This window comes from Pongo abelii, chromosome 1, assembly GCF_028885655.2.
Source record: "Pongo abelii isolate AG06213 chromosome 1, NHGRI_mPonAbe1-v2.0_pri, whole genome shotgun sequence".
Taxonomy (NCBI): domain Eukaryota; kingdom Metazoa; phylum Chordata; class Mammalia; order Primates; family Hominidae; genus Pongo; species Pongo abelii.
In genome coordinates, this window is record NC_071985.2 from 65,946,690 (window position 1) to 65,967,617 (window position 20,928).

Genomic DNA, 20,928 nt, shown 5'->3' on the forward strand with positions numbered 1-20,928 from the left:
AAGTCCTGTGACTGAATAGCAGGGACAGCAAAACAGACAGGGAGAAAGTCCCATTCTTGGCTGGCATGGGGAAGGTAGCAACGTGAGGAGAGTGGACCAGGCCTTATGTCAAAGGAGATGCTTCATATACAGGCACATGACAGCGTACTAGGCCCAGTGTTTACAAGTGAGTACACCATGTGAGCGCATGTTTGGTTTTGTGTAGAGTATCTCAGGTAAGGAGTCCCAGAGTTATTGGGCATAAATGTAAATCACTTTGAGAATCATTTCGCAAAGAAATGTTAATGCTGAATATGAAGGAAAAACAGCACTCTAATTTAGCATGCCAAAATCTGGACACTGAAAACTATGCCAAACAAACCCTCAAACATTTTCTTTAGAGTAAATGCCAAAGTACTTAATAAAAGTCATGTCCACTCTTTTTAAATGCCTCAATGTCCTCCCCTTATTTGGAAAGATATAAAGAGAAAGAGAGAAAGAGAGAGAGAAAGAGAGAAACAAAGAAAGAGAGGGAGGGAGGGAGGAAAGAAGGAAGGAAGGAAGGAAGGAAGGAAGGGAGGGACAGGAAGGAGGGGAAGGAGGGAGGGAGGGAAGGGAAGACAGAGAGAGCAAGAGAAATGTTCTGAATTGCAATCTGGAAACTAAGCCTTTGGGAGCATGGTTCAACAAAGGTTCACAAAAGTTATATTCTAAAAATCAGGAAACTTGCAATAAAAAAAAGGAACTCAGGCACAGATATATCATGCAAATTGAAATAAACATATGGAACACATTATTCAAAAAGAGGTTTAAACTAAGGGTTTAAAGGAGTACAAAAGGCATCTGGTCCCATTTCTAGAAAAAGAGGCATCTTCCAGGAGATGTGATGCAAAAGTAAAAACATACCATTAAGGGCAGTCCAAGAAAATATAGTCATATTAGGTCAGAAAAATTTTCTTTTTCAAATATCCTTTCAATAGAAATTGACTACGATGAATGCAGGAAAGGTAAAATAAATCTTGGTAGCAAACCACTGGTGAGCCTCATTATTTTATTACATTTCCCTACACAATTGTAAAAGATACAACATACTCAGTATTAGGAAGTGACATCACCAAAAAAAAGTAAGGGCCCTTGGCTTTATTAGCACATGATATGGGATTTGAAATATACTTCAAATGATTCAACTTGCATTTCTTATTACTACATAAATGCACAATTTATATTCAATTTGGACCAAAAGTCATCGCTTGAGCCCCACTATGTCACATACACAGATGCTATATTGTCACTATAGCCAAAGTAGTTGAATGAATTAGGGGTAGACAGTCTGCTTTTGAGACATGCTGTGGCATTTATGGCAAAAAAAAAAAAAAAAAAAAAAAAAAAAATTCCTTATCATTCTAAAAAGACAGAACTTCTACACTATATCTCACTCACAACTTCTTTTGTATCTCTTACTTGCTGAGCAATAAGCTCGATTTAGAATAGGAGAAATAGAAGTTGTTTATGCAACTTATACTCTTTGTTTCTTGCTGACTTTCATAATACATTAAGAAGTCTGTAATAACAGACCACCTGAAGACTCAAGGCAAATTATCTGGCACAATTGTGTCTCTGCTCTTTAATCAAAGACAACAAAAGAGAATGTAACATTATGCCCTATCAATAGGGGCTTAAGGAAAAACATATTTAAGGGGACATAAAGCAAAATGTGTTTTGGTTGAGAGTTTACCCATAGAGCCCAGAACACAAATTAATATGATATTTTCATATTAATAATTTTTCAAAATTATTATTTTGCTGATGTAATTTCTTTTGCCTAGAAAAAAAAATACCTCTCTAATCTTCAAATACCAAAAATCCTTTCTGTTATTCAAAGTTAATTTCAAATGTCAATTCATCCGTGAAACCTTCCTTGATCATCCCATCAGAAATGATTTCTCTCTCCTCCACTTTTACAGTGCTTATCTCCCATGGCCCTACTCCTCTACTGCCTCAGGCTGAGATAATTCCAGTACATCTTAGCTTCCTTGTTTGAGTACGGGTTCCTGTAAACAAATAATTATGCTCTATCCTAGTATGTCACCTAAGTACAGAATATTGTGGTTTACACACATTAGGAGTTCACAAAATATTTGGTGGCCCACTGACTGCACACTGTTGCCATTTTCTCAGTCATGAGATAAGATGCTGAGAAGGGGAGGTCCCATGGTATGTAAGCAGTTCATCCAAGAGACTAGACTCTAACACTCAGAAAAATGTGAGTCAGGCCTAGGAACAGACTCCTCCCTTCCAACTTCAGATTAATATGAGATATGACCTCAGATTAATATGAGATCTCTGTAAGTGTCTCAGTCCTTTAGAAAAGAGATTCAGGACTCTGAGAAAGCACCAGCTCTTCAAAACTGCAGAAGATGTAATGCCTCCAGGTACTGGGAGGGGGCACAGGTAATCACTCTGGGTTGAAGGGCAGTCTGTTTTGACATGCAGACCATCCATTTATATTTACTGAACATGGTGCTGAAACTAACACTCAGTCTTGTCGTGAATACAAAGGGGAAAGCAGACAGAATGTCTCACTCTGGAGAGGTAGCAGTGTGAGAGCCCACAACTGGGAAGAAGTGAGCAGGGGTCCAATTTTTTAAAAAAGAGGAAAATAAATAAGCTGCCAAGTTTAGAAAAGCAACCTTTTTCTTACTCTGGAACAACAACAAAAACCCAGTGGGCTCTCATATATGTGTCTTTTGACTGCCTTTTCAACCAAACAGCTAAACCATTTAAATGAAGTGATGGAGTAGTCTCTTGCATCTACCAAACACAAAGAATATTTTATAAAAGACAATTACATGAGCGATGTTGATCCACTTCTCAATGATTTTGGCTCTCTGCTGAGTTTTGAGTTCTTTGCCCCCCAGGATGGTGCTGACAACACATTTGGTGAGGGTATTAAACTGAGAGATGGTGGCACGGATCGTAGGAGCCAAATGTTTGTTTTCCTTCTTATCCCTTCGAGACCAAATGCAGCCCAGGCAGTGGTGAGGCACTACTTTCTTGAAGAGTTGCTGGAACAAAAGAGGAACTGACTTTAAGGACAACACAGACATTTCATATGGCAAAGCATGTCATCTGGGTCATTTGTAAATTGGTATTTTTGTGAATGGCCAGATAATCCTTTTCTACTTGATTTGTCTCATGGTGTCCATTTCAACAGACAAAAGTAAATAATTAATATACTCATCGATAATGTTCACTAGAAGGAAAATCTCCACCATGTTCCACACTGCTTTCTCAAAAGTGATAAAGCAGAAGAGCTAAAGCCACCACGATAACTCCTCACAGTCCTCTTGTATTTACCAGCTAACACCGACCTATGAAATGTGACTGACATACTCAAAAATATTCCAGCTCACAAAAAAAATGTCCAGCTCACAAAAATATTCAAACTTCAAAAGTACAGAAAGCACACGTGGAAATGAGGGGCCAGATACAATCACATGTGGATTCTGTGAATTTATTTTATTCTAACTTATACTTTGATCCCTTTACAATCCTCCAAATAAACAGTTCAGATCTTGAAATATTTATGAGTGTAAAGGGAGAAAAATACCCACAGAACAAGGCAGATTTTGTTTCACAGGGATTCGAATTCTTATTTCCCTCTGTGTCTTGAGCTCCAAAAGCACCTTCTCCTAGAGTTGCAAGAAGAGCTCAGGCCTGAATTATTCAGATGATTGATTCAAGACACATCTTAACTCTGTATTTGCAGGCGCAGCCTCTCTCAAGGATTCAAGAAGACTTAAAATCACATTATCCCACTGCTCTCACCGGGGCACCAGTGCCATCACTCCCCCATGTTTTAAGTGAAAGTATATCTGATCACAAAGAGAAGACTTACTGCATCCATGTAGGTCAGCTGCTCTGCCACGAGATCTTCTGAGAAGCACGTGAATTCTGCTGACCCTCCACCCTCCAGTTCCTCTTCCTCTTCCAGGCTGAAGGAGATCGTGTTGGGAAGCCCATCTGTTCACATATGGAAAAGATTAGTAATTTGGTGGCAGTGTATATAATCTTGCTTATAGAGTCATCACACTTCTTTTATTTAGGAAGAAGAGGGCCAATCCTCCAGAACAGCCACAGGGAGACAACCACAAGCACAATGCATCTGAGAGCAATGGAGATCTTCCCATCTCTGCTTGTTCTTAGATTCTCTATTAAGATCAGAGCCGTCATGCTCTCACTCTGACAAATCACTGGCTCCTCGGCCAAAGAAAGAGCCAGGATAGGCAAAGTCTAGAGAGAGCCCTTTGTCTAGGGCTCTTTCAAACTTTTTGATCAGATCAGCTCCAGGACTAATCCAACTAACTCCTAAACCCCAACCATGCAATTTTTGGTTGCTGGGCAACTTATAACCAGAAGCCTGGAAGGACTCGCCATGAAGGCAGGTATGACTTTGGGCAATAAAATGAGCCATTTTGGTGTTAGAAATGCTGACGAAGCCCTCAAAATTCTCAAAATGTTCAGAGTCACTTTCAACTTCCACCTAAAGCTAAGAATGCATGAAGCAGAACAGTCTTCAACTAAATTCACCTGAACCTATCACAGCCAAGATCATCAATTAGCAAATTACATAGGGCACAGCGTGAAGAAGAGAAAATCAGTACCCAGGATTCCAAATAAAAAGCAGAAGAGCCCACACCTGGAATAGGACCTCCAGTCTCCATTTCGAAAGACTGGAATTTGATGAAGTTTTTCTGACTTAAATCCCCAGCTTTCCTTTCCTGGAACCTTTCCCCAGTGCTCAGGATGTTTCCCAACCTCAGCCCCTTCACACTCCTCGCACTCCTTCCTGTCAAACCTGTTCTCAAGGAAAGAAAACTCTAGTTACATTCAGTTATATCTTAGCAGAAATGTAAATCAGCATGTTACTACTCCCCCAGGAATGCTTATATTTTGAGCCTTTTCTTTCTTTCTTTGTAGAATTAAAGACTATTGGGCATCTTGGATTAAGTCACAGTGGCTTTCCTTCATTTTCCAGGGAAAAGGAGCTTCTGAGAGTGGACCCTACACCACTTCCCCTTTAGGGCAGCATGTGGGTATCTGCCTACACTGGTGGCAGGTATGTGATTTAAGGATTGCCCCTTTACCCTGGACTTGAAGGTTCAGATGCAAATGGGGTTGGGTTATGACTGAAAAACGTAGGAGGGGATCACTGCCTATCCCCGGAGTCTGTGACACAAACAGGTACAAGCTAAAGGAAGCTAAAACCTCATGACATGGAGGATGTTAAGCAATCCAATTTCATCATTCTTCCTCCATACAATTCTGGCACTGTTTAATTTAGTGGAGTAATTAGAAACTTGGGATCCCAAAAAAAGGTTCAGAAAGGGCCTCTCCCTCGTCTTGTCAACAAATACATACATATATCTCAGTTGCCCTGCAATGCAGAGCCTAACCCACTTCAATCAAGGAGCAGGGTATGTGCTAAGGCTTGATCTTTCTATTCATTCATTCAGCAAACACAGCAGCCCAATGTGTATCTATAATGTTGCTGAGCATGAAGATTACATGATCCTTTCTCTCTGGGGCATAGTCCACGCCTTCACTGTTTTCTGCTTTTGATTCTCCTCCAGAGATAAGTAAAAACATGAAGCACAATTTTACTTTTTAAAAACATATAGGAGAGCTTGCTTCTTCTGCAGGAGTAAAATTGGGTAAAACAAGCACATGGGAACTGAGGCAATCTCCCTCTCCCCTGCCTCAGCCTGCCAAATGAGCTCTGCCTTGCAGTCCCTGTGTTGGAAACAATGAATGACTGGTCCCACCGGTTCCCCAATTAGGCTCAGAGCCAGGGGCAGCCCCAATGGGGAGAGCTGGGCTCCAACACAGCGTTTCCCACTCCAGCACAAAGCCAGGCATGGAGGCCCTGAAGGGAGCTGAGGTCCGCAGCTGGAGGAGTGCCCCTGGTATTCAAACATTCCTGGCAGATGAAGTCATCTGAGATATAGAGTACTTGGCAGTCAGCTTCCAATGATGCAATTGCATTTCCCTCTCTCTGGGACCCCCATCCATAAGAAATTCAGCAGGTATTGTTTGGAATTTAGGTCTATTTTCTTTGGAGCTGATGCAGCTTTCCTTATTGGTGCTGAGGAACATTTCCTTTCCCTTACTGATGAAGTCAGGCATCCCTTCAGGGTAATGCCTGTCAGAAGCTCCAAGTGGGTCAGCCACCATGGCAACTGTCACCCAGCACCCCAGTGAGAGGATACAACGTCACACTGGAAGCCTGTCCCAGCCTCTTTCTGACGTTCTTCAAAGCCTAATAGTTCCAAGCACCTCATGACCTGCAGTGGTTGCCTTTCCTTTGTCCTTGAAAATAGGAAGTCAATTCTTCAAATAGGGAAAAACAGCCACAGAAACTTCCTTCGATGAGGCCCTTAGAGATGCTAAATGACGATAATCTGCACTGGCAGGGGACCCGTTACAGTGATGCTTTTCCATATTGAAGGACAAACACCTTTTCCAAGCTTTTGGGAGGGCAGGATCAGAACTGGACTTCATTCCTTGACTGCTAGATGGGAGTAGTTGTGATGGAAGGATAGAAGGAGCCATTAAACAGGTAATAAAATGCAAATTCAGGTTCAGCATGGTACATGTTGATAAGGGAAGACTAAAGTTCATCAAGGAGACCCTCTTCTTGGTAACAGAATAAACAAGGAAATTACTTAATTTTTTGGAGCTGGAGTTTCCAGTTTCCTCATCCATAAAATGAGGGAGCCAGATTAGGTAGTCTTGAAAATACCCTTCTCTGTCTAAAATTCTAGGCTCTATAATTAGTACTTCAGTAATCTTGAGAATTTTATACTCAAGCCAATCCTCCAGCAGCATGTTGTTTTGAGGGTACCAAGGTTTCCTATTAGCCAGCACAGGGAGAACCTTTCTCCAGCGTGGAGGCTGGAGAATCAGAATCTAGCCTTTTCCCTGCGAACAAACAAGTACTCACTGTCAGTTTCCACTTCTTGCTTCTGAAACTGCTCAAGAAGATTTTGTGCTCTTCTTTCTGGGTCAGAGCCCGGCATCATCCGTGTGAGATAATCCAGCAGTTTCTGTAAGCAAGGGAAGCGAGGGGGTTCTCGGAAGTCTTCTGCACACTGGTCAAGCCAGGCCCTCAGTATGGAAGCGATTGCACTGAGAAAGAGAAATGGAGAGTCACTGCACCCAACTGGCTGTGGGGAGGCAAAGCAATCCCTGGACACCAGGGCAGATCCAGGGGCACCCCAGGAAACTTGGGTAGGTGGTCAACAGATCATTCATCCAAAAGTTCCTAGAAACATCAATGGATTTAAAGCACTTGAAAACAAACTAAACTTTATTGTTTTAAGGGGAGTGCTGCAGTGAAGCTGATAAGGTTTTTTGCTGTTGTTGTTTGTTTGTTTTAAGGAGGCTAAACTTTGGAAAAACCCATACAGGGCAGAAAAATTGATGTGTAGAAGGTTTAGTGAGTCCTGAAGAAACTTCAAAGCAATCTGTACACAATAAGATTATGCTCAAATTAAATCCCACAAAATCTGCTACCTAATATGTTAGGAAATAACTGACTGCCGGTGGGCCAGAAATCCATCTGATGAAAGGAAGTGCCTGAGTTTGGAAAGATAAATGCATAAATTCAGGTTGACAAGGATCACCAGGGCTTCAGCATGAACACTGAAAATGTCCTCATAAAATTATCCTTTTGTTTCTCAAATTACAATGAGGAGAATATGTTTCAAGTAGGAGAAACAGTAGGTAGAGAAGTTATGTCTTTAAAAGATAAAGGAGAAAAACTTGATAAGCAAAGGTGATTTCTTCTGATGGCTCTGTGGGTCACAGAGTCCACCTAGGGGAAGACAAGGTTCCAGGGCACAAAAAGAGACAGGGTCATTTGTATGTGCACAGCTCCCTCCAGTATGTTAGTAATAACACAGCATGTTGTCTTTAAGTTGGGGCAGCCACTCACTGAAGGCTAGAGACAAATAGCTGAAGGATAAAAAGGATAAAATGTTTTGCATGCTATTATTCTATGCTTCATCTTCAAAGAAGACTTTACCAACAGTCCTGACTCAATCACATGCCACAGACAAGGAGAACAGAACAGAACACTGCCTGCCTAGCAACCGGTTACTCCATACGGTCCAGGCATATTCACTGCTGAAAGCTGGAGAAGATGACAGGGACTACATATTAATCCATGCATCTTTTATTGACAGAGACACAACACCTCATCTTAACTAAACACTTTACCAAAATTTTTCAGCCAAAAAGAATTTTTTAACACATTTTAAAATTATCATTATCACCTAATTATACTTCAAACAAATTGTTTTTTTAGTTAACAAACTATAACTGGACTAAGTTATTACCCACATATGTGAAACTGAAGGCTGGGCTTTCACAGGTGTGTCTAACTTTCTTCACATCTTGATTTCACACCAAGAAGCTGGACTATCATCAAAGTATAAGTATGACTAAAGCCAATTTAATGCTTAACTTTTGGAATTGAAGTACAAACAGAAAGAAAATAAATGTGTTACTGTTTTCACTATGGTGTAGATCATTGTTTCACTAATGTGGAACGTTAAAGCATTTGGAACTATAATATTCAATTATCTGCATCTAAAGTAGATACATAAAACCTTCAAATGAAAGTCATAGAAATAATTCAATACTCCAAATATTTAGTCCAGATTAAATGAAATGATAAACAATAATTTCACTTTCTTCCAGAAAGCCAGAAGAAATTAATTGAAAACCTGATATTTGCATTTACATCAGCTTGACTTTTACAGAGAAAGAGTTTTGCACCTTTAAAAAGAGGGATGAATTAATCTAATTAACACCAGTATACTTGCTTAATGTTTCTTAATATTGCAGTGAAAAGATACTCTTATGATGACACGGATGGAAAAACAGATATGGAGAGGTCATAATTCATATCATATACTCAAGTCAAAAACAGCAGCAGCCTAACAACAAAACAGTGTTTCACTGAAAAGAACACCCAGACAGAAACACAAAATTACAGGTAAGAGTCAGTGATGCTAATATATTATTCACTTCTTAAATGCCTGTGATCCTTAATTATTATGATAAAACTCATTATTTATTGCAAAAAAGTAAGTCTTATACAAATGTATATAAACTAAAAAAGCAAAATACCTACTCTCTCCCTTCATCCTAATCCCATTCCCAGGACCTTTCGTTAACTGTTAGAATATATCCTTCTAGGCTTTTCTGTGGATATGTATACATATTTAAATATACATAATATGTGCCGGGTGTGGTGGCTCACGCCTGTAATCCCAGCACTTTGGGAGGCTGAGACAGGATTATTGCTTGAGCCCAGGAGTTCGAGACCAGCTAGGGCAAGGTGGCGAAACCCCATCTCTACAAAAAATACAGAAAATTAGCCAGGTGTGGTGGTACACGCCTGTAGTCCCAGCTGCTCAGGAGGCTGAGGTGGGTGGATTGATTGTGCCCAAGAGATAGAGGCTGCAGTGAGCTGTGATCACACCACTGCACTCCAGCCTGGGTAACAAAGCGAGACCCTGTCTCCAAAAAGAAAGAAAGAAAGAAAGAAAGAAAGATAGATAGATAGATAGATAGATAGATAGATAGATAGATAGACAGATAGATAGACAGACAGACAGACAGACAGACAGACAGACAGATAGATAGATAGATAGATAGATAGAAAATCAACATGGGCTTTTTTACTGAGCAGTATGTTACAGATACTTCATCATTACCTCTAGATCTATCTTATTGTTTCTCATGATATGGACACACCATAATTAAGTATTCTTCTACTGGAAGGCAGGTATTTAAGTTATTTTCAGGTTCTCACAACTACAAAATATGTGCATCCTTGCCTCCATCTCTGCATGCTTGTGTGGGTATTTCTGATGGACACACAGCACTTACCTCTGTGGAAGGCTGCAGCCTCAGAAGAACTAGGAGAGTCCTAAAGAGGAGCCTTCATCCAGATTGGACTTGCCCTTAGGTGGACATTTTGTGTTCCTCAATCTGATGTTTTTAATGAGCTCTGGTGATCTATGCATTTTTTTACTCTTTGTGACAGTGACCTTCCTGTAGCTTAGCCTAAGAAGGCTCTGAAAGTTCACCATAAACTCAGACACTCAATCAGCCAGAAAAAAGCATTTTCACACGAAAGAGGAATGAAGGGGGAGGAGGACGAAGAAACAGAGAAAGGGAAAGACATACACAAACAGCACAATAGAATACGAGGCAGAGCTCTGCCCTCCTCATTGGCAGAGCGTTTCTCAGCACACCAGGCAGGGAAGCTTTCTGGAAAGGCCTGGACACATGCCCAAGGCTCACAGTAGCTTTGTGTGTGCCAGTCCTGGGAAGAAACTTTCCGTTCTTGATAGATTTAGAAGCAGATACAAATGCGAAACTTTTAAGATTTCAAAAAAGAAAGCAACATCGCAAAATAATGATGAAAAGAAAAACAGGATTACTGGCCAATGGCTTTTTGGTCTTACCCAGCCTGGCTCCAGTCCTAAGATCTAACTTATATACCAACCAGAACAGAGTGGGGGGATGTAAAGAATCTTACAGCTGAAGGGAAATTCTAGTTTGAAGTCACAAATTTACAGGTCCAGTATGTCTGTTAGACTACAGAAGCCACTTGGTTCTGTACACAGACCAAGACAGGACGCTTGGAGACCTGGAGAAGGAAAACTCTATCCTTCATCCTGGCTGTCCCACCGGGGAACTAAGGAAACCTGGATAGGTCAGTTAACTCCACTGACCCCCCTCTCTGGGGAAGAGATATAATAAGTCCTTCTTCATCTACCTGACACTGATCAGTTGTGATTTCAAATGATATAATGTCAATAAGGACATTTTGAGATACCTGGAGAGAAACATAATTGTCAACAGTCTTATAACTACTTGCTAGAAGTCATAGAAGGAAGGGATTGAAAAGGTAAAATGGCTCAGCGAAAATCCATCAGCACTCACAGGAATTGACTCAAAGAATCTGCCACCTCTCACAGGAAGAATGACACAGAATACAAGCCATGCTATGACATGTGTGACTTCAGGCCTACTGGAAGAAGATGGCTGCTGTGAACACACACACAGACACACACACACACATACGTGCCCACATACATATAGCTTGAGGTATCCTCTCTGGGACAACTCAAAGACATCAAACTGTAGTATTAATTGCAAGAGATGATTCTTGAATAACTTATAAAGGCAGAAGTAATTCCTGAAGCCAAACTGGATGATTACAACTGTGACATAACCTAAATTCAGTCAGCAGAAAAGACAGTATGTGACTTCCTTTTCCAAAGTAATCTTTGGTGGATCACAGAACAAAACTCCTCGGTCCTAAGGGCAAGTATGCTGGGTAGGTGGCGAAGGCCAGGGGCCCAAAACTGACAGCAGAGGAGACAACCAAAATTGAGTTTTCTACCTCAGGCATTCTTGGCAACATACAAAACTTTGCAGTGTGTGACTCTTTTCCAACCGACTGCAATCATCTATAGGGGAAGGAAGACATGCTCAGATGTCACTGTTTGAAACATACTAAAGCAGCTTCTAGGACTTTTGCTTCTAAGAAATTCATTCACCAATTAAAATAATATTTGTTGAGTGCCCTTTATTTCCCACAGTCACAAAAACAATTTATGCGATGAGCATCACAATACAGGAAGTCCAGGGTTCCAGGGAAGCACTGAACTTCAGAGGGAGCTGACCTGGTCAAGGCTTTAGGGAGGGTCTCCCTGAGGAAATGATGTGAAAGCTGAGATCTTGAGGGTTAGGAGTCAGTGGGATGAGGACTCTGGGGCAGCAATGAGGCAGAGGTTCTGCGCTGAAAGAGCTAAACACTTGTAGAGGACTTAAAGATCTGTTAAACTAAAAAATATAAAGAGATGGGGGAAAGGAGCATGATGAAATCTGCTATACTCATTGATTTTTTTTTTTTTTTTTTTTTTTTTGAGACAGAGCTGTCGCCCAGGCTCGAGTGCAGTGGCACGATCTCGGCTCACTGCAATCTTCGCCTCCCAGGTTCAAGCGATTCTCCTGCCTCAGCCTCCCAAGTAGCTGGGATTACAGGCACGTGCCACCATGCCTGGCTAATTTTTTTAAAATTTTTAGTAGAGACCAGGTTTCACCATGTTGGCCAGGCTGGTTTCAAACTCCTGACCTCAGGTGATCCACCTGCCTTGGCCTCCCAAAGTGCTGGGATTACAGGCGTGAGCCACCGCAGTTGGCCACTCATTGATTTCTCAGCCAACTAGAAATCACACCTAATAACACCTGGTTAGAAGACATTAGACAGATGCACCTTGGCTGAGAGATAAAAGAAAATGGTTCAGAACTTCTAGCCACCCCAGGGATCTTTAGGCACGCAACGCAGAGAGGGCTGAGGCAAGCATTTAGGCAGCGATTATGTGCAAATCACAGATTTTTTAATGAATGTAGATTTTAGGTAAACGTATTAAATCATATTAACATTCCATAGGCAGTAAAATACTCTATAATTGGTCAAATGTTTAATACAAATTTTTTCAGGTATGAAGTCACCTCTCCCATGATGTGTAACTTCCCAGCCAAGAAATAGGATTACCGTGACAAAAAGAATAACACTATCCATCTAGAGCTCTTTTCTCTCCCCAGCAATCTATTTGAAATAATAATTTTTTGTACTTAATCATCAGCAGAAAATAAGACATGGAACCATTTTTCAAAAGCAGCAAAATGTTTTTCTATTTTAATACATTCTCTGAGAACTGGATCTTCTCTTCACTGCAGATAATGAAAAGGTAAGAAGATTTACGCAGAGGGTCGGCCTTTCAAGCAATGAAGTAACTTCTGCCAAGCTCTGAGGGTGGGATCTAATACACTTTGTCCTTCAAGGACTGAAGCCTAAGTCAACCTTGACCCCGACTCTGGGCCGGACCCTCCACCTTGTTCTCCTAATCATAGAACAGTTTTCCTCTGTTTCAGGAAAGGTTGCCAGATAGAAGCTGCCTCTGAGACCTCCAGCTAGATGATTTTCCTAATGAGAAGGAACAAAGAAAGATACAAAGCTTTCCTCTTTGTTTTTTTCCTGGAAAGGATGAAAATATTATTATCTGGACCTGTCAAGGTTGTCCTGCATTGCTTTTTTACACTTTACATTGTCACATTTCAGTGCTGTTGGTAAATAGAGATTCAAATACCAGGAGGAGACGTGAAAGAGAGATTGAGAGAAGACCAGGGAAATAATGCCAACAAAGCCAGAGTCAGATCTAAGCACTAAGAAGGCAAGGGCAATGCAGGGGCTATGGGGAAGGCAGAGAAGAGAAAAAAAAAACCTCCACGGCAAGAAAGAGGAAGAAAAAGATTATGAAAGGAAGACATACAGAAAGACAGTAAATGTGAGTGGGAGAGGGCCCGGAGTAGGATGGATAAGCCTGAAGCCAATTACCCAAAGTCAAGGTTATTTACACACCTGTCTTTCATTCCCAAGCTAAGTACTTAAGAGAAATATTTTCATTTTTATCAGAGGAAAAATAGTAAAGGTCATGCAGCACAGAGGTTAAGGCCTGGGTTAAATCCCAGTTCTTTCATTTATTCACTGCGTAGCCTTGGACATGTTCCTTAACCTACGCCCCAGGTTCCTCCTCTGTAAAATAAGAATAATAAAACATAATCATTATGAGGATTTAACAAGTATGTACAGTACTTAACACAGGGACCATTCCTACTAAGTAGTCAATAAATTCTAGCTATTATTAGAAAAGGACATTGCCAGTCACCAAAATTATCTTTCAGGGATCTCAATAACTCATTCCCCACAGTCCAAGAAGGGAGTTTTCATGTTATAAATAGAACTCTATTGAAAAAAATGGCTGAGGCCTTCTATAGTTTTCACCACTAGAACTGAGTTTCCGTTGGTAGTGACAGATGCTATGAGGCACAAGGAACAGGAAGCAGGTTCTCCTTTGATGGGCCTAATTTGGTCTTGTTTCCTCATATCCTTCAACCCATCTCCTTCCCCAGGAAAAAGGTCTAGCTTCCACATTTCTAACAGCTGTGTGCAAACCTTGCTCAGGGTATTCATTCAATAATAAAGCAACAGCCAGGCAAAACAGCATAGAGCAATGGAAATAATGACAAATTAAAAGAACTCAGAATAATAACAATCTAAAACAGTAGTCACAACAGTGATATTGTAATCTAGTTCTTCATGTACTTCCGCAGTCTTATTATGATGATATAGGCAAATGGGGAGGAAAATCTTGAGTATCTGAGATCCCAACGCTCTTCTATAAATGGCATGCCTGGGCTTTCCACCTAGGTCTTGGAGTCAGTTGGACGACAGTTCAAATATCAGACATGTCACTTAACCACCTGCCTGATCTTAGTCAAAATACATAACTTCTCTGAAGCTTCACTTTATATTCTATAAAGTGAGGACAATATCTCAGCATATTTGTGATGGTTGAAGAAGACACAAATATAAAGTACTTAGCAGAATGCCTCGTAAGCATACCACAAATTGTAGCCAATGGTGGTGGCAAGGGTGGTGTCATCATTTTCATTGTTTACAATGCTGTACAGTGAATCAAACAACACAGTCTAATTGTGATGTCTGTTTTCCTTTCTAAAAGAGACATTCTTTAATGTAGAAAACCCTAGGAGATACTCATATGATTGATTTGTCTTCTTTTTGAGCCATTGATTATCAATGTTATTTTATTCTTCCTCAACTATTAGAACATCAGTTTCTGCTCAGGGCTTTCTACCCATGTCCCTAAAATGCAGACTTGACTTAGAATGCTAATGACTTGTAAAACTATGGTTTTTATTTTTCTTTGTCCTGTAGGGATATTTTAAAGACAATACCAGACTCTTCGGTACGGCATATCACTTCTTCATTTCTTTTGTTTCACTTTAAAAAAAATTCCTTTCGCATTATAACTTTTAATTCTTCTAAATTGGAGTTTTAAATCTTGTTTTTGCTGTTCTTCACCCCTCCTCCTTTTCCCCATTTTTGTTATAATCACTCCAATTAATTTCAATTGCCTTCTTAGGGCATCTGAATTTGCAGGAATGAATATTGATTGCAAACTCTCTGGGAAGATTTTTTAACTTTCCACTGTGAAGTTTCTGAGGCAGTAATGTAACACAGCCAACTTCCTTTAACTCCTTTGCTTTTTCTTTAAAGTGTGTCCAATGTCTTGGATTACTACTATTTACATGATCCTTTACCAGTGACTGAAATCTGGTGTCACTGTTTACAACTTCTGGGAAAAGATTACAAGAACAATATATGTACCTTCTGAATATGTGGAAATGAAAGCAGAACGATTTCAACAATTTGAAGTACTACTATGGTAGAGAGTTTGAGAAAACAAAACTTGGCACTCCAGAAGGAAACTGATGAGATTCAATCAAAGAAAAGAAAATAGAAACAATTTCAACCTTATAATAGTCATTAAAGGAAAGAAATAAAGCATCATTTCTTGAGGAGTTTTAAATCTCTTTAAATAAAGTTATATATAGAGAGAGGGAGATATGGTCATCTCATATAAAATTCAGAGAATGAAGATTCGTGTTGTAAAAGCTCTATATGGTTAATATCCCTTCCTTACATTCTCTTCATTTCTGAATTCAATGACTATAATAAATCTGCCCTAGAGACAATTTGCTTTTTCCATCTGGTTCAGATTTTATTATTTAAAAAGATAGCATTGTATCATGTAAAAATGTCAGTAGGAAAAGGGCACGGGCAGAATGAATATAGGCACAAATGTTTTCTTCTGTCATAGAAAGTGAGTTTCCTAATTGATAAATAGTGGCCAATTTAGGGATCCTAGAAATAAATGTGGCACACCTTATATAATCAGTCTAGCCCTACCATCAGAAATCACCGTGAGGCAAAGATTCCAACATCCAGAAGCCTTGGAAGTTGAATCCTTTGCAACTGAAGACATTCTTGTTTTAGCCAGATAACTTTAGAGGGTCCTGACATTGTGAAAAGCCTGAACTCTGGACTGGAATTACAAGTACTCCGCATGTGGGAGTTCCTGCACAATCTGGTACTTTTTTAAATGCATGAAGAACCCTAGTCGGTTGTGGTCCAAGACATCAGAAACCAATTTTTCATCTTGAATGCGTCATCTGTATTTCCACGTTTTCCTTCTTTAAAGTTATTTTACCCTCTGAAAGGTTTAAATCCATATTTGGAAATACAGGAAAGATTTTACTTGGTACTTGGGAGCCTGTAAAATGTAAGGGTTGCTCTTTACTTTACAGCAAAAACGGGAAAACAAACAATATTTGGGCATTTTTCTGTTCATGGTTAAATCCAATAGTGAGTCCCTGTCCCCACACCCTCCTCCACCCAGGTCTGCAAAACTGAAGGCAACTGCCCTAAACAGGATGTTTACTTCTTGAATGTCATTGGATTCCTGCTGTCGGTTTTCCACCTGAAATCACAAGAGAACAGATTCATAGCAAAAGAAAACAATGGGCATTTTGCCACTCCTTGCCTTACTCCCACAAGACAATGCTTTAGCTCAGCTCTTTATTCATGACCCCAGTGAGCAGCTGTGATGTCATGACTAATAACAAACAAAGCTTGTGTATGTGTTTCTTCCTGTCTCTTCAAAACTGGTAACACACTTTCCAACAGAGAAAAGTGGTCGAAGGTACCACACTCTCAAAAGTCCACTATGCTGTGTGGACCATATCTCTGTTTCTGTTATTCATTTCTTGAGAGAAAGAAAAAGCTAAATAAATTTTATCTTAGACATCACTGAACTTAAAAGGACCTCAGCGAGCATTTATTCCAAGCACTCATTTTTCAGGTGAAGAAACTGAAACAAAGGAAGGTGAAGTGACTAAGCCAAGGTCAGATGACTGATAAGTGACAGAGTGATAGAGAAGAAGCAGGATCTGAGTTCTCCAGGCTCCTTCACCAGGGCCTTTCCCTCTCCATGTGGCTGCCTCTGGATCACTTCCACATTTGATTCAGCTACTTATAAAAAGAGACACAAATAAAGAAATTTCCAAATATGCCTGCTCCTATTTTTATATATGTTAGGTATTCATAAAGACAGTTTCACTTCAGAACTAGAGCCTCAACACTATATAGCAGGGTTTCTTACTTAGGCACTATTGACATTTAAGGTCAGATCATTCCTTGTTAGGGTAGAGGAGAGTTACTTTGTACATGCTGAAAGATTCTCCCCGGGGCCTGAAAGCTTGAAGGGATGAGTAACTCCTCCCTTCTCAGGCCCAGTCCCAAGGCTCAAGGCCACTTGCGCCAGCAGCACACGTCAGCAAGATAGCAGAAGCAGGAAGACAGTGGGCCAGAAGACACCTACCCTGGCCGGAAGACAACTACCCTGGCCTGAAGACACCTACCCTGGCCGGAAGACACATAACCCTGAAGACCAAGAAAGAGGCCGTCCAGGTACTACGTAGCAGTTGCATCAGACTGGGACACTTCCTGTTTACAGAGTACTATAAAGCCCCTGTCCCGTCCTCACTTGGGGCTGATGCCATTTTAGGTCTCAGCCCGCCTGCACCCAGGCACTCATTAAAACAGTGTGTTGCTCCACATCACCTCGTGTTGTCTGTTGGCGCGCTTTTAGGGTTCGAACCGATATAAGAACCTTTCACATGCTAGGATGTTTTAGCAGCATCCCTGGCCTCTACCCATGAGTTGCCAATAGCATCCCCCCACCAAGTTGAGACAACCAAAATGTCTGTAGGTCATTGGCAAATGTCCTCTGGAGGATAACAATCACCCTGTTGAGAACCACTGCCATACCTCCTACACATCTATTGGTCATCAGGAAGCCCTCAATCATTGCTGCAAGTCAGATGCCAGAGATCTGGGATGAACAGGAAATTTGCAATACATTACATACAGATGGGAGAAGGTGCTTCCCTGATTTCCTCTCACAAAGACAAAGACAAAGCAGTGACCCTATCTAGGCACAGAAATGATCAGGAGAAGGATAGTTTCAGAAAAAGAGAGCCAAAAAATAATAGTGAAGTGAGATGAAAAACAATAAAAGATGTGGGGAAAAAAACAGAGAGAAAGAAGAAAGAGAGGAAGGAAGAAAGAGGTCACCAGTAAGAAGGGATTTTAACATTCCAGAATCTGTAGGACAGAGCGACCCATTATAAGATAAAGTGGCATATTTTCATCAGGCATAGTTTTTTAAAAGGCAACTCAGTCTGAGGAAAAGGGTCAAGAACTTTCCACCAAGTTATTGTGAGACTTTAGGAAAGGACCATTGTCCCCAGAGGATGGACCCCTCAGGGGAGTTCTGTGTGAAGCTCTTTGTTAAGCCCTCATATGCTTAAAACTCTAAAACCCTTTAAAACAGCTTAGCTTGGAGTTTCATTCACATTAGTGTTCCTGGTATACAATGAATTCGAATGAGACTTTAAAAGAATGAACATGACTCTTCATACCCAGGGTACAATTTTCTTAACTGCTACTTCCCAAAAAAATCTATTTTATCTCAAACACCTCATGGGACAGAGAAGCTCTGGATTTTTTTTTATTATTATTTATTTTTAAGACAAGGTCTCACTCACTCTGTTGCCCAGGCTGGAGTGCAGTGGCACGATCACGGCTCACAGCAGCCTCAACCTCCCAGGCTCAAGCAATCCTCCTGTCTCAGCCTCCCAAGTAACTGGGACTACAGGCATGTGCCACCACACCCAGCAATTTTAAAAAAAAATTTTTGTAGAGACAGAGTCCCACTACGTTGCCCAGGCTGGTTTTGAGCTCCTGCCTTAAGTGATCTTCCCTCCTGGGCTTCCCAAAGTGTTGGGATTACAGGCATGAGCCACCGCGCCCGGCCAGCTCTGGATATTTTTCAGATTGTGACTCTCCTCAGACTGTTCAGGTGGCTAATTGAATGGTAGCTCTAGATTGGACTGAGTTCCAAAATATGTGCATAATAACACGTCTATTTCTGAATCTGCTCACAAGTCTAGATTACACTCAATTCTTACAGTATCTCTCCTTTTGTATATGCTCCAAAATGTCCATTATAAAAAGGCTCTTCTAAAAAAAGCATTATCTTAGTGAGTTTTCATAGACTCCTATGATTCTCAAAACTCTAAAGTGCTTAGGAATCACTTGAGAATCTTGTTAAAATGCAGATTCTAATCCATTAGGTCTGAGTGGGGCCTGAGAGTCTGCATTTCTCACAAGCTCCCACCCAGGAGATGCTGATGCTATAGGTCCACGGTCACACTTTGAGCGAGAAGGCTCTATGTCTAACCCATTCTGAAAAATCACCTTTTAGATTATATTGTTTCCCTCCTATAAAAATTCATTACTGCTGACTGCCCACTGCTTACCAGGGAAAGTCCAAACTCTCCTGCAAGAAATTAATGCCCTTCATGAAGTAAGTCCATTCTAGCTTCAGCTCCACTGACTCCCCTCTTACCTAACATGTACTCTATGAAGCAGCCACACCAATTCTGTGTTGTTCCCCAAAATTCCATGAAAATTGCATTTGCCCAATTTGGTCCTACTGTTTCCTATACCCAGACAGCTCTACCAACAAAATCTTCTCCATGCTTCAGGGCCCAGATCAAAGGTAACCTCCTCCAAGAGGCCTTCCCCAGGCCCTTCTAAAAACAAAAGAATTGTTCCTCCCACTGTACCTTGTGCTTGACATTCAAATACCTACACTGGTATGTCTGATTTTCTGGAAAGTTATGATCCACTAAATAAAACTGTAAAACCACATGGAACCTAACTCAGGAGTTAAAAAAGATACTCAGCTTTCTACTTTCACATCCCTAGCTCCCCGGAATTCCACAGGATTCCCCCCAGACTTTTGGCCCCAAAATGAATATTTAACACTAGTGGTTTCAGGCACCCAGGTGCACATTCCATCTACTCAAGAACATCACCCCTACAATGGCCCCCACCCCTGCATCATGGATGTTTTCTCATAGGACATTCTCATCAGCATAAAATACCTTCCATCTTTTAAAAAACACATATACAACCAAAAAAAAACCCCATCTTCCATCCATTTCTCTACTCCCCTTTGCAGCAAAGCTCCTCCTCTAACAAGACTCACTGTCCCCGCTTCATCCCCTTCATTCTCGCTTGCTCACCTTTCCATCCACCAAACTGCACTTGTCAAGTCACCAAAGACCGCAGCACCGCAAAGGAGGAGCCACTTTCCAGACCCTCACACTCCATCGACGGGCAGCACTGGAGGGAGTCGGTCACTCCCTCCCTGAAATCCTTTCTTTGCTTGTCTTCTGGGACACAACAACTTCTTTTTTCTCCTCCCCCATCCTTCCCCAAAGCAGCTCTGTTCCAGTCTCCTCTGCCAGAGGCTCTACTTCCCTAACTCTAAACACCCAAGGAACCAGGCTCAGTCTCCGGATCTTCTCTCCTCTATCTGCCCTTAGTTCCCAGGAAGCCACATTCAGTCTCATAGCTTTAAATACCATGTATAAACTAAAGACATCCAAATTTATACCTCCATTCCATGCCTCTCCCTGAAATCTAGACTGAGCTAATTATGTCTGTGACTAAATTTCTGATACACACTCCCCATTAAACCTGCTCCCTCGATCTTCTTGTTTTGTAAAGCCAAGGTCCTGTCTCTCCGCTGCTCAAACCGCAACCCTGGGAAGCATCTGGCCTCCTCTTGTTCTCTCACACAGCCCATGCACTCCAGCTTGTCCTGCCACCAACATCTGGAAGATCTCTGCAAAGGCTGGTCACCTTCACTGCTATTGCTCCAGCCCGCACCACCAGCAGCCCTCATCTGGACTCTTGGGAGGGTCCTGACCAGGCTCCCTGCTCCCACCCTTGCCCCCAGCCACACTGCCACAGGCTATTTTCTGGACTCAGAGCCAGAGCGGGTCTTTTAAGATATGTCAGGC

At 41.2% G+C, this 20,928-nt stretch overlaps 1 protein-coding gene and 1 long non-coding RNA gene across 8 annotated transcripts in view; one reads left to right on the plus strand and one right to left on the minus strand.

Moving 5' to 3' along the window:
* The window catches only part of RGL1 (ral guanine nucleotide dissociation stimulator like 1), a 301,446-nt gene that overhangs the window by 46,853 nt on the left and 233,665 nt on the right, over window positions 1-20,928 (minus strand). For all 7 annotated transcript variants that reach the window (XM_024242270.3, XM_054544765.2, XM_054543832.2 and 4 more), the window contains 3 exon segments: window positions 6,983-7,167; window positions 3,878-4,002; window positions 2,829-3,044 (listed from right to left, as the gene is read on the minus strand). In XM_024242270.3, coding sequence (XP_024098038.1) covers window positions 2,829-3,044; window positions 3,878-4,002; window positions 6,983-7,167 — 526 coding nt within the window.
* Window positions 8,712-13,140, plus strand: LOC129048603 (uncharacterized). The gene is made up of 3 exons (XR_008511095.1): window positions 8,712-9,040; window positions 12,568-12,818; window positions 13,003-13,140. It is a non-coding gene; the product is annotated as an uncharacterized LOC129048603 (long non-coding RNA).